This window comes from Eptesicus fuscus, chromosome 21 (assembly GCF_027574615.1).
Source record: "Eptesicus fuscus isolate TK198812 chromosome 21, DD_ASM_mEF_20220401, whole genome shotgun sequence".
Lineage (NCBI taxonomy): Eukaryota > Metazoa > Chordata > Mammalia > Chiroptera > Vespertilionidae > Eptesicus > Eptesicus fuscus.
This window is the reverse complement of record NC_072493.1, coordinates 34,421,463-34,438,257: the sequence shown is the minus strand read 5'-3', so window position 1 is coordinate 34,438,257 and position 16,795 is coordinate 34,421,463. Positions and strand designations below refer to the sequence as shown.

The window sequence follows — 16,795 nt, the reverse complement described above, 5'->3', positions numbered from 1 at the left end:
CAGCCGGAAGTCCCGCCTGTCGTGTAGTCACTACCGCCGCCGCTGTCGTTGTTGTTGTGGTTGGTGCTCTGAGCTCCGCGGCTCCGAGAGCCGGCTGCGTCTCCTTCCCGCCGCCGCCATGAAGTGGATGTTTAAGGAGGACCACTCGCTGGGTAAGAATCCGGACACTGGCCGGGCCGTGGGGGCCGGCGCGGCGGGTGGGACCCCCTCCCCCACTCGGGCGGCCCTGGGCTGGGCCGGGCAGGGCGGTTGCTGCTCTTTGGGCTAGCGTCTCCGAGATCCCGGTCCCCCGACCGGCCCACAGACCCCGTGCCGCCATCGGGAGGACCTCTTGGTATCAGGAGACCGAGGACTGAGGCCGCGGGGACGCCTGAACCGGGGCCCAGGGCGTGCGTAGATCGCGGGGGAGGAAGGTTGGGGGCCTGGGGGACCGGCCGGCTGGCAGGCAGGCGCGACAGTCAGCCTGGTGTTTCTCCCCCAGAACACAGATGCGTGGAATCCGCGAAGATCCGAGCGAAATATCCCGACCGGGTTCCGGTGAGTGGACTCCCCGCCCCTTCACCTCACTGTCACCTCTGTCTTCTGGGACTCGTGATGGGGCCCAAACCATTCAAGAGTCGACAACTTGAGGTTCCAGTCCCGGTCACAGTAGCCGACTGGACAGACTGGGTTAGGGGTTACCCGGGACCTGAACTTGAGGGGCTGGAGCTGGAGCTGGTGCTGTTTAGGGTGCTTCAGTGCTGAATCTCCCCGATCTAGGCCAGTGAGCTGCCTGCAGTCTCTGGGCTCCCTCGCCAATTATATAAGGAACGATATTCTAGGACAGGGCAACAGGTCACTGCCACTTTGGGGAACGGTGGTGGAGGGAGCCTGTCACTTTGGTCTTGGAAGTGCTCCTTTAGTCTCAGGACAGTCTCATCTTGAACTTTGAGCCTCCATCTTTACCTGACTAATAGCTCCCTTTTCTCACCCTGACCCTGTCATCCTTTCCTGACAAAAAAAATAAAAATAAAAAATCCTGAGAAGTCGCTGAAAACCCCTTCTTCCATGGGTTTCCCGTCATCTATAATAAATATGATCCTATATTTCTTCCATCCTAGGGGAGACGGATTCTGTAATCCCTATTGATTTTTAACGGTCATCAGGCCTGTTTATGGTAGCTCATTGCTTGTGAACACTTCCTTAGGAGATGGGGCAGGAGGGACACATTAGAAACCCAGTCGAGAGAAAAGCAACAGGCTGAATAAAGAGCTTGGTTCTTGGTTGGCTGGGATTGCCAATCGTTCCCATTAGTCCATCCATTCTCATTTCTGTGTTCCTGGGATCTTGATTCCCCTGTAGTGTGAAGGCAGATCCATGCTGGGGTGCTGGAATAATAGGCTGTAGATGAAACTCCCACCAGATATCATTGGGTCTGCCCAGACAAAATGTTGAAAAGCTTTGTATGAAAAGCTGTACTTCTCTTACGCATGCAGAGATCAGAGACGAGAAATGTAATAATGGACCACAGAAGCACTTACTGTTTGCTTCTAACATATTTATATCGGTTTTTAACCTCCAGTATGTGTGGTTTATTAAGCCAGGGGCATATTTCTTTATGTTATGCAGTTCCCCACCCACCTCCTTGCCCACACACTATTATTCACAAGCTCGCTGACAATGCAAGGCCAGAGCCTCACATGAGAAATCCAGTCCTGACCTCTCTTTGCTTTCCCAGGTGATTGTGGAAAAAGTCTCAGGCTCTCAGATTGTTGACATTGACAAACGGAAGTATCTGGTTCCATCCGACATCACTGTGGCTCAGTTCATGTGGATCATCAGGAAAAGGATCCAGCTTCCTTCTGAAAAGGCAATCTTCCTGTTTGTGGATAAGACAGTCCCACAGTCCAGGTAAGAGATGTTTACTGGTATTGGCCATCTGCTTGGCTGTTACAGAACTCAAAAATTTTGGAGGTCTGAAAACTCTTAGATGTCCTAACTAGAAATCTGGATTTTTGTACTTCCTGATATCAGGAGCTCAAGGAAAATATGGGCTGCAATACACGAGAGTGTACTTTGGGTTAAGAAACTAGAACAAGACCTGGACTTTTTTTTTAATGATGAAATTTAGTCTCAACCCCTAAGAATCCTCTAAAACAGCTGAGGACTCTTGAGCTAATATACTTATTCAAACATTTATTCATGAATAAAGGAAATAAATTGGATTTGTTAAAGTTCAATCTTTAGGTCCAAGCCAACCTATTTATTACGGCTGTTCTTTTTTTTTTTTTTTTTTTTATTACGGCTGTTCTTAATACTTAACCCTGGGGTTATCATCAGTATTCCTCCCCACATAGCCCCGTATGGAGTCCCCAACCTGTTACTCCACACAGTACTTACCAAACCGTCAATGCCCTAAACAGAACAAAAACTGAAGCCTGAAATAATTTTCTCCAAATGATTCATGAAATAAGTCCTGTCATTCTCCACCAGAAGCTTGGCCTTGCTGAGGCTCAGCTTTAGTTAACCACCCTGCTTGCTTGCTCTCCAAATTCAGTCACCTCTGCAATTGTGAGAGTCTCTAGCTGCACCTGATCTTCAATTCGCTAAAATGGCTGCCGTCCAGCAAAGGGCTCTGAGGTCTCTCTACAGATAAGCCTCCCTTAGTACCACCTGTTCTCACTGTCAGAGTCTGACTGTGGATAGAGGAAAATGGACTGGCTCAGTCTAATTCCCTGGTCAGTCCTTTCTTGTTACTGATTGAATACTTCTAGGCCCTGTGCCAGATGCTGGCCCCTCTCTCTTGAGTGTGAGTTCCTGGCTGCATCTCATCTTTGTGACCCAAACGAAGTTTAATTTGTTGTGCTCCCCCTCTAAAAGCTAAGGCTTTCAGGAGCCCTGGGAACTAGCCCAGTGTGGCCAAAAAAATATATTCCTTTTGAAAATCCTTGAAAGCTCTAGAAGAGGCCTAGGCCATATTCTAATCCTTTTCCCACAAAAGGTAAAAAGCTCTTTTTTGGTCTTAAGAACCAAAAAGCAGAAATGCTATTTTTTGGTCTGATTTGCTCTTTCCTAATCTCCACCACCTTCCCTTCCTTGTGTTAGGCAGAGACGCAGGATAGGGGAGAAATGGAAGGTTCTTCCCTAAGGTTTGTTGACATAAGAAATGCCCAAACATGTAGAGAATTTTTATAAGTTTATTTGAGCCCAAACAGATGACACAGTTGTTGGGAAACAAGATCACAAATCCTTGGGAGAGACAGTTTTTCAGTTTCTTTTGTGCATTTGAAATTAAGGAAGTAACATAATGAAGATTACCTGCAGGTAGGAGAAAGCAAGGTGAGGATTGGATTACAGGATAAGTTAAGATTATGTGCTTTCTTGAGAATGGGGTTACACTTATTTCAAAGGTATATTAACCAAATGCACAAGAACAATGGGATAGGGTTTGCTTAAGGCAAAGATGAATTTTTCACTAAAAAAGTTATATGCTTGGGGTGTGACTAGCCATCATGACCTGCTCTGTTAACAATTTGTGATCTGGCCTGTGTGCCTCAGTTGGTTGAGTGTTGTCATGTGTATCTAGAGGTTGCTGGTTCAATCCCTGGGTTGTGGGTTCAATCCCCAGTAGGGGGCATGCAGGATGCAGCCAATGGCTGTTTCTCTCACATGGATATTTCTCCCTCTCTCTTCCCCTCTCTCTAAAAGAAATAAAGCCATATTTTAAAAATATATATATTTTATTGATTTTTTTACAGAGAGGAAGGGAGAGGGATAGAGAGTTAGAAACATCGATGAGAGAGAAACATCGATCAGCTGCCTCCTGCACACCCCTTACTGGGGATGTGCCCACAACCAGGTACATGCCCTTGACCGGAATTGAACCTGGGACCCTTCATTCAGCAGGCCGACGCTCTATCCACTGAGCCAAACCGGCCAGGGCTAAAGCCATATTTTGTTTAAAAAAGTGTGTGATCAGATCATCCTGTGAGGTTACTTTCCATAGAATCTCTTTTCATCCACAGGCCTATGTCCTGCCTTCTGGGTGTCATTGGTCTGCTATAGCTGTTGCTCAGGGAGCTTTGGTTTTGCCAGGGGTGTCAAGCCAGAGTTGGACTCTTCTAGCCTTCCTTCTTAGGCCTCTGGGCAGTGTGGAGCTGGGGACACTGTTCACCAGGGGAGGGAGCCCCACCCATTTGGGGTCACTCGGCTTCCCTTAAGGTGGTAGGGAAGGTAAATCTTCATTTGTATTACCTGCAACTTCTGCAAGCCTTTGAGACTCTGTTTCTTCCTTCCTGGAGGTGGCTTCTTAGTGGGAGGAAGTAGGTGACTATTACCTATGGCATTGAGTGTATTTCCTTGAATTCTGATCCTCTGATACTTAAAAGGAAATGAAGCAGGCTTCTGAGGCCATTAAGATTACTCTGATGGCTCCACGTTAATCTCACAATTAAAATGGCTGCAAATTTTTAGCAATTATTCCCCCTCCCCCCATTATCCCTGAGATATAAATAGAATTGGAAATGAAAAGTGATTCTTAGGGCAGCAGAGGCTGCTTCAGGGCCATTTTCTCTCCAATTCTCATTTGCCTTTCCAACCTGGTAAGAATCTACCCTAAAGCAGATTACACCAGTGATCCAATTCAGGATTTGAGTCACTAATGAGGGCCCCTTTGCCCATGCCTTTGCCCCAGTTAATGACTTCTTGCTCCACACTTAAAGCAGCAGTGTTCTGTTTGTTTGGGGGGGTTATTCTTAAAAACACATTTGCTTACAAACAAGTGACATCATGGGGCTTTATGCAAATGCTAATCACCTAATAGCACAAACAATTGCCTCAGGGTTGCCTTCCTAAAGCTGGTGTGTGAGTCAACTCCTCCATCTCCTTACCCAAGGCAGGTTAGCAGCCTTCTTCTCAGCTCTTTCCAGACTCCTTAGGGAAGCCCAGAGCCTCCCTTAACCTGCAGATAGTGTTCGCTGCTTCATAAACGCTGGGGAAATGAGTTGAGAAAGGAAGAATCCAACCCTACAGAGCCCTCCCCTATCCAGCAAGGTCTGCACTAGGATCACTTATGCTGAGGCTGAGCGATAGTGACTTCCATTAGGCTGAGCGATAGTGACTTCCATTATACCTGCCTTGGAGCAGGACTTTGTGAGTGTTCTGAACACAGGCGATCACCATGTAGAATGTTGTGATTATTGTTTAGAGTGGTTAGTATTAAACCAGAGGCCTGCACCGGTGGGGTCCCTTGGCCTGGCCAGTGATTAGGCCGATGGGGGTGGTGGGGAGCTGGCCTTGGGGAGGGACTGTGGGAGGTTGGCCAGCCGGGAAGAGGGGCTGTGGGATGTTGGCTGTGGTAGTGCACTGACCAGAGGGCAACTCCTGCATTGAGCATCTGCCCCTGGTGGTCAGTGTGCATCATAGCAACCAATCAACTGGTCATTTGGTTGCTTAGGCTTTTATACACTGAGTGGCCAGATTATTATGATCTCTGAATGCATAATAATCTGGCCATTCAGTGTGTATATATAAATATATAAATAAATAAATAAATAATATAAAAATATAAATATATATATATATATTAGAGGCCTGGTGCATGAATTCGTGCATGGGTGGGGTCTGACCAGCCTGGCCAGGGGGAGGGGCCATGGGCAGTTGGCCGGCCTGCCTGCTGGTAGAACTCCTGGTCGAGGGGACAATGTGCATATTAGCCTTTTATTATATAGGATTATACACTGAGTGGCCAGATTATTATGCATTCAGAGATCATAATAATCTGGCCACTCAGTGTATATATATAGATGTCGATTCTGGAAATAGACACAGGCAAGTCCCTAAGAGTTTTACTTCCCAAATTCTTTCTGAGTTCTGTTTTTTAAAAAGGGGGATCTCAACCACCTTCTCACATTTAATATTGGAAAGTTGAATTCTCTACCTAGGTGCTTACATCAGTATCAGGCCAAAAACGAAAAGAGAACTATGGGTTGGTGCGGATAGGACCTGAGAAAGCATGTCAGTGTACAGATTCTCAGTTGTGTCGTTGAAGGGGAACCCAGACCCGGCAGTGGTGCCTACCTTTTGGCCTTTTGTTTAGAACACAGATAAGAGTCTTGCTCATCTCTGTTTTAAATAGAAACAGGAGTATATTATTAAATAAAATATCTCTAAGATGTGATAATTTGGAAATGTTACATTGGTAAACCTGTGCTGTTTAAGATTATGGTGTTTAGTTGGTTCTAGATCTTAAAAGAGGTACTAAGGCCCTAGCTGGTTTGGCTCAGTGGATAGAGTGTCGGTCTGCAGACTGAAAGGTCCCAGGTTCAATTCTGGTCAAGGACACATGCCTGGGTTGTGAGCTCAGTCCCCAGTGGGGGGCGTGCAGGAGGCAGTTGATCAATGATTCTCTCTCATCATCGCTTCCTCTTCCTTCCTCTCTGAAATCAATAAAAAAACATATATTTTTAAAAAGAGGTACTGAGTAAAAGGAAGTTGTGTTGTTGTATAGTCCATTCAAACTTTATTTAGAAATGTGCTTAAATCAAGCACTTTTGATAATTTCTGGGTAAATAACTCTTCAATAATGGGGTTTATTTCAGCCATTGAACAAGGTTTACTTATATGAGAAAAATCTGATAAAAGGAATAAGCAGACATTAATTTTTATTTTTTAGAATTTTGGGGAACTCTCGGGGTCATATTAACTTTCACTTTGAGGCCAATGTCTTCCCAGGATCTACAGCAGTGGCCATTGTCCTCCCACCTCACCCCATCTATCTATACCCCTGCTGGAAAAGAGATAAATCCAGGTCCAGTGGAAGCATGTGCGCTTCAAAGCAGATGGGTGGCCAGGTGTGCCTATCAGTTAGCTAATTCATGAGTCAGTATCCATGACCTGACCTTGGTTGGGGGACAAGAGGAGGTTCTGCAGGGAAAGGGCATCCACACAATTCTAGGTCAGCCTCCTGATTTATAAGCTGTTGAATAGTTTAAAGCTAATGTTTGCCCTCAGCAGCATGGCTATTCCTGGATAGGGATCCTTCTAAAAGGCTATTGGTTAGTTTGTTTGGATCTGTGACCCTGAATGGAGCAGTGGGAAACAATGTTTTAGGGGATTAGGTTCATTCCATTCAATACTTCAGGGTCCCACCACACCTTAGATTGGCTCCATGGCTTGGGTCTGCCAATTGGTTTTTCCAGTCAATCCAGATCAGACTCAGAGCTTGGAAGGTTGGCAGTACCCTTGTCCTCAGCAGCATCCTTCTCGGAGGAATGCATGTAATACTTGGCTGGAAGCCACCTTTGGGTGTCTTCTGCAACCAGTAGCTTGGGCAGGAAGCCTTGGATTTGTAGTGCTGTTTGTGAATTGTCAGGCCATCCAGCAAGCCTGTGCAGTTTAGCCAGACACACACATCAGAGCTGCCTCTGTGCTTCAGGATCCCCAGGTGCTCCAGCAGTGGGCTGCTCAATGCTGTGTCGTGGCCTCTGCGAGTTCTTAGAGGGAAGTTCATCTTGGAGGCTCATGGAACTGGTCTTAACTGGACACAGCGGCCTTCTCCAATAGACTGCCTGCTGACTAGGGTCATGTTTTGCATCCTGCACTTCCATTTGACTATTCTTTTAATGGGACATAAAAACATGAAAAACCAACAAACTATATTTGCGGCCCAGTTCTTTTTGGCTCCAGGCCAAGTTACTCTGACTGTGTGTGTGGCCTGGTACTACACGGCTGTTTTCAAGTCACACTGTACAGATATGGCAGTCTTCTTTCTGGTACCCAGGGAAGCCTCAAAATAAGGTATTCAGTCACAGGCTGCTGAATGGAGTGTTTAGCTCCTAGCATTGAGCATTGTCAGTTTTCAAGTTCCTACCCAATGGGTACCCTGAGTATAAGGATACAGTGATACATTGCTCCTGCCAACTAAATAAAGTTTCCACACAAGGCTATGTGACAGAAAAGGAGAACAGTGAGAGGGCTCTTAAAGTCATTAGGCATAGCCACCTCCTTGTCAAATTACAGGATCTGCAGGAGAGACCGCCAGGACCTGGCTACTCAGTGTGTGATGCAGAGGCTGGCAGCAGTAGCCTTACCTGGGAACTTGTTAGAAATGTAGAGTCACAGGCCTCACCCTGACCTTCTGGTGATTTTGTATGCATGTTTGTGTGAGAAGCGCTGTGCTAAGGAAGATCTCTGTAGAAGGTACAGGGATGCTGACACTGGGGCATTAGATCTAGCCGTGTGTGCACTTGGAGGCAGCACAGCTTGGTGGTAAGAATGTCTCCTGGCTTTATGACCTGGGGTAAATTATTTAACCTCTCCGCCTCACTTTTATCTACGAACTATGGATTAGGATAGTACCTGCCTCATAAGGTTGTTGTGAGGATAGAGTTAATACATGTAACACACTTAGAACAGTGCTTGGCACGGGTTTGCTTTTATAGTTAGGATTTTTATGATTAGCCTCTGTAGCTGCTAGGGCACTGCTTAAGCAAATTAAAAAACCAAATTTCACTTAAAAGACAATGAATCTAAAGATAGAAAGCCCCATGATTATCCCCAGCTCAGAGTCTCAGAGCCTGCCTTAGACGACAGTGGTTCCAGTATGTCACACAGCATACAGAGAGTAAGAGCAGAACTTAGTCTGTCAGATGGAAGCAGACAACATAGGCACCAAGGGGTGGCTGCCTTTGAATTCCACACAATGTCTGTTACCTCTGTGTCTAAACACTGTGGTAATAGTAGGGGGGAGATAGTAGGGTCCGGTCTCATCAAGGTCACCCTGGACACTTGGACCAATGGGGCAAAGGGAATTGTGGCAATAGCTGTAGCCGTTTCCCCCTTAGCCTTATGCCAAGAAATCTCAGAGAAAAGTAGAGTTCTTTGGGGCATTCCCAACCACCAGGGTAAAAGTCTTTTTTTTTTTTTTTTTTTTAATATTTTATTGATTTTTTACAGAGAGGAAGAGAGAGTTAGAAACATCCATGAGAGAGAAACATTGATCAGCTGCCTCCTGCACACTCCCCACTGGGGGTGTGCCCACAACCAACGTACATGCCCTTGACTGGAATCGAACCTGGGACCTTGCAGTCCGCAGGCCGAAGCTCTATCCACTGAGCCAAACCGGTTTTGTCAGGGTAAAAGTCTTGAGAGACTCAGCTACTTGTTCAACACCTTTGCTAGTTGCTGGCTCCTTGTTTCACTTCCTGTCGTGTCACTTTGCTTCCTGATCACATGGCTCTTCAAGATAAGCATCTCAAAAAGAAAAGAAAAAAGGACAAGCAGCTATCTCCCTTTGGCACAGGTACTGGTTCTCAACCTTGGATGCACATGGAATCATCTTTGGCATTTTAAAACATGCTGATGTACTGAGGCCTGGGTCCTACATCTCCAGAAGTTCATATATAATTGGTCTGGGGTGGGGCTTATGTGTGGAGATGTTTTTAAAGCTCCCCATTGGTTCTGATGTGCAGCCAAGGTTCAGACCCACCACTCCCGATGTTCTCGTGAGCAGGGGTTCCTCCCTCTATCCACTGTTCCCAAAGTCCTCACATGTTCCAGGGCAGTGTTGTCAATAGAAATGGCATAAGAACTACATTTGTAATTTTCAAGTTTCTAATAGTAACATTAAGAAAGAAAAAGAAACACGCGACATTAATTTTAATAATATATTTTATTTATCCAGTTTTTACAAAATATCATCATTTCAACATGTAATCAAAATTGAGATATTTTACATCCTTTTTTTTTCATACTAAATCTTTGAAATCTTGTGTATATTTTATACTTACAGCACATCCCAATTCAAAGGGATCTCTTTTTTTTTTTTGATTGATTTTAGAGAGAGGGGCAGGGGGATGGGAAAGAGAAAGAAAGGCATTGATTTGTTGTTCCATTTATTTATGCATTCATTGGTAGATTCTTGTATGTGCCCTGATTGGGAATTGAACCTGCACTCTTGGCATATTGGGACAACGCTCTAACCAACTGAACTTACCCGGTCAGGGCAGCATATTCTAATTCAGATGAGCCACATTTCAAATGCTGAATGTAGTTAGTGACTACTGTATTGGACAATAAAAATATATGACACTTCTGTCATAGCAGAAATTTCTAGCAGACCATGCTGTTCCCGGGAGTCCTTATTTTACAAATTCCAGGTTAAGAGATCCTCACAAGGAGCACTGTTTCATTGCACAAGATGCTGATGACACACCATTTCGTATTCAAACTCATCCACCCCCACTTTGTTACTTAATAATTCTTATCTACCCACACAGCCAAATGGGCTGAGCCTGAAAACAGTAGGAAGAATAAAAAAGGAAGAAATCTCCCCTTAATAAATGTAGCCCAATGTCCCTGTTTATATGCAGGTTCCACACAGCCCACCAGGAGCACAGCAGCAGAGTGGGCAGTATTGTTTCACCAGCTTTAGGCCCTGGACCTCTCATTATCCACCCCAGTGGCCCTTGTTTTACTGAATCCTGCATTTAGCATCTATTGTGACCTGTCCAGGCTGGTGACCTCTCATGTCTCCAGCTGGTTCCAGTGGTTGACCTCACCACTCATGGCTGCACTGATGTTTAGCATATTTCTCTTGTCTAATAGTACAGTTATGTGGCCAGAGCTCATCCAGGGTTCCAGGTGTTACAAGTCTTACTCTGGAGGTGGTAGTGCAGTCCAATTTATGGTTTAGGGAAAGCCAGCTTTCCCACCCACATATTTAGTTTGAGCAGTATCTATTTCGGGAGGGTCCTTAGGAAGGCCAGGCAGGGCTTCTTTGGATCCCAGATACAATCTGAGAGATGTTTGCATTGCATGTGAGGAAAATAACTTGTCTTTGATGATGCTGACACAGGTCTCTGGAGCTCAGGGTTTTTGGTTGGGGGAGCTTCCACAAGAATGAACCCACTTGTAATTACAAATTAGAAATCTTCAATAAACCAGCCTGAAGCAGAAGTAAGCTCCATGTCCTCTTCCTTTCCTTGGTCCTCCATCCATACAGGGATGGGCTTCATAGGCTCTTAATTTTGCTTCGTTTTTTCCCCCTTGCCCTTGGCATTCAGAAAGCATTCTAAATGTATATGTATTAACCAGTACTAACCAGCCAGCCCCACTTAAGGAGCTAGATAGAGCTGGCCTCTGAAGGATTTACTTTGTGTGAAGGTGAGTGCAAATAGCTTTGCTTTGGAGCAGGACAATGGAGAATTGATTCTAGTCTTGTGATTCCCAGAGGCCTAATTTACCTTAATCTTTTGTGGCTCCATTTACCTTCTTTACAACAGGAATGTAGCATTAATGAGACCTGAATTTCTTTTTACTACCTACCACCAAAGTTGTGGGAGAGAGTAGCTAGTTTAAGTATTAAGTTCCTTATCCATAAGTCATCTTTCTCCCAACACCTAGACCTAGTAATCAAACCCAATTTTTAATGTTGTTTCTCTTTTTAAAAACATTATTTCAAGATAACTATGTTTATAGAAATACAGTTATATTGGTTAAGAGAATGCAGATTAACTTATTTTACATGATTTGGACCACAAATTTGGTACATGGTTTAAGCATTTAAAACAAAAAAAGTATTTATGCCCTCGCTGGTTTGGCTCAGTGGATAGAGCTTTGGCCTGTGGACTGAAGGGTCCCATGTTTGTTTCCTGTCAAAGGGCATATGCCCAGGTTGTGGGCTCGATCCCAAGTAGGGAGCGTGCAGGAGGCAGCCGATCAATGATTCTCTCTCATCATTGATGTTCTCTCTCTCTCTCTCTCTCTCCCTTCCTCTCTGAAATCAATAAAAAAATTTTAAAAAAAGGATTTGCAATCTGGTTTATTTTTCTAATATTACAAATGTATATGAAAGATTCTCCATTACATAGTGCTAAAGCAGGCAGCAAGAACCTTGAGAAATTAACCTTTGGTTTGTTTCTGAAAAATAACATGGATTGTACTGTAAAAGTTTATATAAAGTTGGTGCAGCAAAACTGTGTGTAATGTTTCAATGCCAGTTTACAAAGTTCAGTAATTAATGGATGCTGAAAAGTGGGGAGAGCCTAACTATAACATTTTCAATATTTTTTGTTTTTCTCTTTAAAGCCTAACTATGGGACAACTCTACGAGAAGGAAAAAGATGAAGATGGATTCTTGTATGTGGCCTACAGTGGAGAGAACACGTTTGGCTTCTGAGGGCCCGTGCTGGGCTAGATGCACTGTACCTGCTTGTGTATCTTGTAAATAGCCGGCCATTTTCAGTTACTATACCACAACCTCTTCACATAGACCTATTAGTGCATTTGTAACTGGATTGATTTCTTAATATATTGGAAGGTTTTTGTTTCCTTAGACTAGTAAGTTATCATACAGAGTTTTATTTTGAGTTTTTCTTTTTGTGCACTGTCCTCATGGCTATACTCTCCAGAGAACTTGTTCTTCTAGGAATCATATTTAATGAAGATATCTCCATATTGAAGTGAGGTAGGTGGGGTATTAAAGTGAAAGGGAGGGAGACAATGCATTTTATGCTGGACTATATTTGAAGTGTTAGATGGCTAAGTATTAAAAGCATTCAAATTAAATCCTTAGCAATCAGAACACTTGCTTTACTAGATTTTGCCAACTGCCAATCATGTTGGACTGAGCTAATCTGTTCCTCTTTCTGAAACTATTAAGGTAAATAATTAACAATAAAACTTCCTGTTATAAAGGCATTGCAGTGTGACCATGTACTTTATTCACCATCTTTTAGATGAGTCAGACAAGTAGCTCTTACGTCTGCCAGGCCAGGAGGAGGGAGGGTTTGTGGGGCCATGACAGCACAGCTTGGAATAGGAAGCAGTGGCCTGTGTCATAAGAAGGGACTTTTTTTTTTTTTTTAATATATATATTTTTTACTGATTTCAGAGAGGAAGGGAGAGAGAGAGAGGAACAGAAACATCAATGATGAGAGAGGTATCGTTGATCGGCTGCCTCTTGCATGCCCTCTATTGGGGATCGAGCCTGCAACCCGAGCATGTGCCCTTGACCGGAATCTAACCCAGGACCTTCCAGTCTGCAGTCCAACGCTCTATCCACTGAGCCAAACCAGCTAGGGCAGGACTCTTTTAAGTGGTTAATGTGTTCAGGTGGTTCAGATATCAAGCCTCTATAAAAGGTATACACATTGAGAGTTCCCACCACTGTCTTCTGCCTATAGGAAACTACTTTTACTGGCTTCTTGTTTCTTTCTAGTATTTATTTTTGGAAGTACAATTAAATATGAATATATATCCTTATTTTCTTTTTCTTATAGAAAGAAAACACATTATATACTTAGGTATGTTGCTTTTTTTCATTTAACAATATATCCTGGTGATCTTTCCATATCAGTCCATAGACTTCCATTCATTTTTACAGCAAATAGTATTGCAATGTGTGGGTATATGATTATTACTTAAGTAGTTCCCTATGAATGGTATTTGGGTTATTTGCAATCTTTTACTGTTACATACAGTGTTGGAATGATAACTATATTCAGATAGCCTTTATATGTACCTGCACTTATTAAGGTGCTGCTCCTTAATCCCTTCTTTCTAAAAAATGAAGATTTAGATTTTTCCTGGTCCACGAGTTTCATGATTTATTAACAGGAAATGCTTGCTTGCTTCCTAAATCTTCCCCAGACAGATTGTGTTGGAGGCTAGAGCTCTACATAGAGAATTAAAGAAAATATCACCCAGTGATCTAAGAACCTACTTAAAATGGCTGTCAGATTTCTACTAGGGAAGAAACAAAGATCTTTAGCTTCTTTACCAGATTATATAAGCAACCCATCAAAGCTCTCTACTGATGTCAGCTTCCCACTTGGGATCAGAAGAAACATGCTTATTATTTTTTTAAAACTTGATGGAGCTTTATTTTGTTTAGAAGAAACATTCTTGTCATAAGCATCTTGTTGGTCTTTCTCACACCTGATTCAATAAAATATGTGATCCTCTTTGCTGGTAGTTTCAAGTTAGAAACAGAAACTGACCTCTGAAAACAAAAAACAAAAACTGACCTCAGAGTGAGCCAGGTAAAGGGGAAGGAACAAATTCTGTTACAGGAATCTTGTTGGCAGTGACATAATACCCAACAAACTGGCTTAAGCTCTAAAAAGGCAATTTATCATTTCAATTGTCAAGGATGGTTCACTGGCTTCAGACATAGCGTGAACCAGAGATCAAATGATGACATCAAAACTCTTTCCATCTCTTGGTTTTGTTTTCCTCTACGTTGACTTCATTCCCAGCAGATTCCTTCCATGTTATGGCAAGATGGCCCCATAGGCTTGGCAACTCCAGTAGAAGGAAGAGCATTTCTTCTGAGAACAATGTCAAAAGTCCCTGGGAGGATTCTGGCCTTGCGTGAATAACTAAACAGCCCCCTGCTTTGAGGGAGGGACTGATGGGCAGGAATGGTGCCCTCTTCTTGAACATGTGAACAGAATAGGATTAAACAGACATGGGGGAGGGGATAACTTTCCAAAGGCCTTTTGATCTGTTTCTGTTTCACAACCACAAACCCACAAATTCAACTGAGAAAAAACAGGGGGAAGAAAATCAAAATGCAAATGTTACTGAAGCTTACTGTGCTTTTCTTTCAAAAGTGATTTATAGTTAGCATTTATTGAGCAATCAACTCCCTCCTTCTCTCCCTTCCTCTTTCTCTCCTTCTTTTCTCTCTAAATGAAACACACCCCAAAAAACACACTTAAAAAAACAACACATGTCAGAGGTGGCATAACAAATTAGGGAAATGATGAACCAGTCAACAAATACAAATGGTACTGTTACAATTGGTTATTTATAAAACTTTAGAGGCATTCCCATTAAAAACAGGAACTAAAGCCCAGCCTGTTTGCTCAGTGGTTGAGCATCAACCCAGGAACCAAAAGGTTACTGGTTCGATTCCTGGTTGGAGCACATGCCCGGGTTTTGGGCTTGATCCCCAGTGAGAGGTGTACAGGATGTGGCCAATTGATGATATTTTTCTCTCATCGATCTTTCTAGCTCTCCCTCTCACTTCCTCTGTCTCTCTAAAAATTAATAAAAACATTAAAAAAGTAATAAAGATGTTGAAAAGCAAAGCTAACTAAAGAAGCAAGTCTCTGAAGGGTGAAGTTTATGGTATGTGAATTATATCTCATAAACCTGTATAAAAAATAGGACAAAATTCAGCAGGTTGCTGGATACCAGATAAGTTAAATGAATACTGATGATGTTTCTACATACCAGATGTAACCAATTGGGAAAAATAATAAAGATCTCATTATTTTGTTTTTTAAATTGATTTTAGAGACAGAGAAACATCAATTTGTTGTTCCACTTACTTACACATTCATTGGTTAATTCTTGAATGTACCCTGACGGGATTGAACCTGAAACTTTGGCATATCAGGATGATGCTCCAACCAAACCAGTCCAGGGCCATAGATCTCATTCTTAATAGAAAAATCTATAAGCATGTAGGAATATATTTAATATAAGATATGCAAGACCTTCCTGGAGAAAATAAAACATTGTTGAAGGGCATAAAAGAAGACCTAAATGAAAGGAGAGATAATACTAATATACTACATTCAAGGATGAGAATAACCAGTATTGTAAAGATGCATATTGCCCCCAGATAGTAATCTGAGTTTAATGCAAGAATCTGACAATTGATGCTAAAATCCATCTAGAAGAGCAAAAGGCTAAAAATAACCATAAAGTGTTAAGACGAGCTGGGGAGACACGTATTTGCAGTAATTAAGATTGTGCCATATGGCATAAGAGATAAATAAACCAGGGAACAAGACAGAAACAGACACATGTTTAAAATATAATAGTGGTGGCATGAAAATCAAAGGGAAATGATGAACTAGTTAATCCATGATTTGATTCTATAATCAGTTATATATATGAAAAAATATATATGCCTAAAATAAATTCAAGGTGAATTAAAGATGTAAATGTAGAAAAGCAAAACTTAAAAAATGGAGTAAGGCATGCCCTCCTGGGGCAAGCCTATTCAAATATCCTTTTTGAGTGACTTCTTTCTCCAAAACTCTAAGGTTCTCATGAGACTTGCAACCAGGGAACAATGGCAGTGGCAGCTGGACTGGGGCTAACCCCCTGCACCTGTCTCCATGGCTGCCTTTACTGTGCCTCTCTAGTGAACTGCCAGAGCCCTGCCTTGGCTCATTTCTTTCCCATAATGTTTCTAGAAAGCCCGCCCAGGCTCTCACCTGTTGCTGCTTCTATCCTAAGCTCTTCCTTGTTTCACTGTCCCCAGCTTTAATAAACATACTCTCAAAATAATATTTTAAAAAAGTAGAATATCTGTGACTTCGGAGTAGGAGGGATTTCTTAGACAAGATACAAAAATACAGAAGGATCAAGGAAAAGATTGATATATTTAAGTACATTAAAAATCTTAAAATTTTGAACATAAAAAAGGTACTATAAACAAAATTAATGGAAACCACAGAAAATGTAACAGATATCAACCAAAAAAGAATTAATATCCAGAATAAAGAACTCTTCCAGTTAATAAGACAACCCAAGAGAACAATGGGCAAAAGATAACACAAAATCTTTAACTCCACTCAAGGCCACTGAATGTGCTGCACATTGCACCAACTACAGTGTGCCTTTCACAAACACTACAACATGAACAGTGCCCCACAGAGTTGTGCAGTACCAGACTCTACACTAAAAGATACAACTTACACTACACAGTTGGTGGCCCTGTGAAAATGCAAAGGAAAGTAAACTATGGGATACCAATTCACACTCATCAAATTGGCCAAATTAAAAGTTTCGACAT

General features: G+C 42.7%; 1 protein-coding gene across 1 annotated transcript; it reads left to right on the top strand.

The window, feature by feature from the left end:
* Window positions 1-12,678, top strand: GABARAPL2 (GABA type A receptor associated protein like 2). Its single transcript, XM_008139678.3, has 4 exons — window positions 1-152; window positions 482-537; window positions 1,718-1,890; window positions 12,067-12,678. The coding sequence occupies exons 1-4, from the start codon at window positions 119-121 to the stop codon at window positions 12,155-12,157; spliced, it is 354 nt and encodes a 117-aa protein (XP_008137900.1). The 5' UTR covers window positions 1-118; the 3' UTR covers window positions 12,158-12,678.
* Window positions 12,679-16,795: the final 4,117 nt, after the last annotated feature.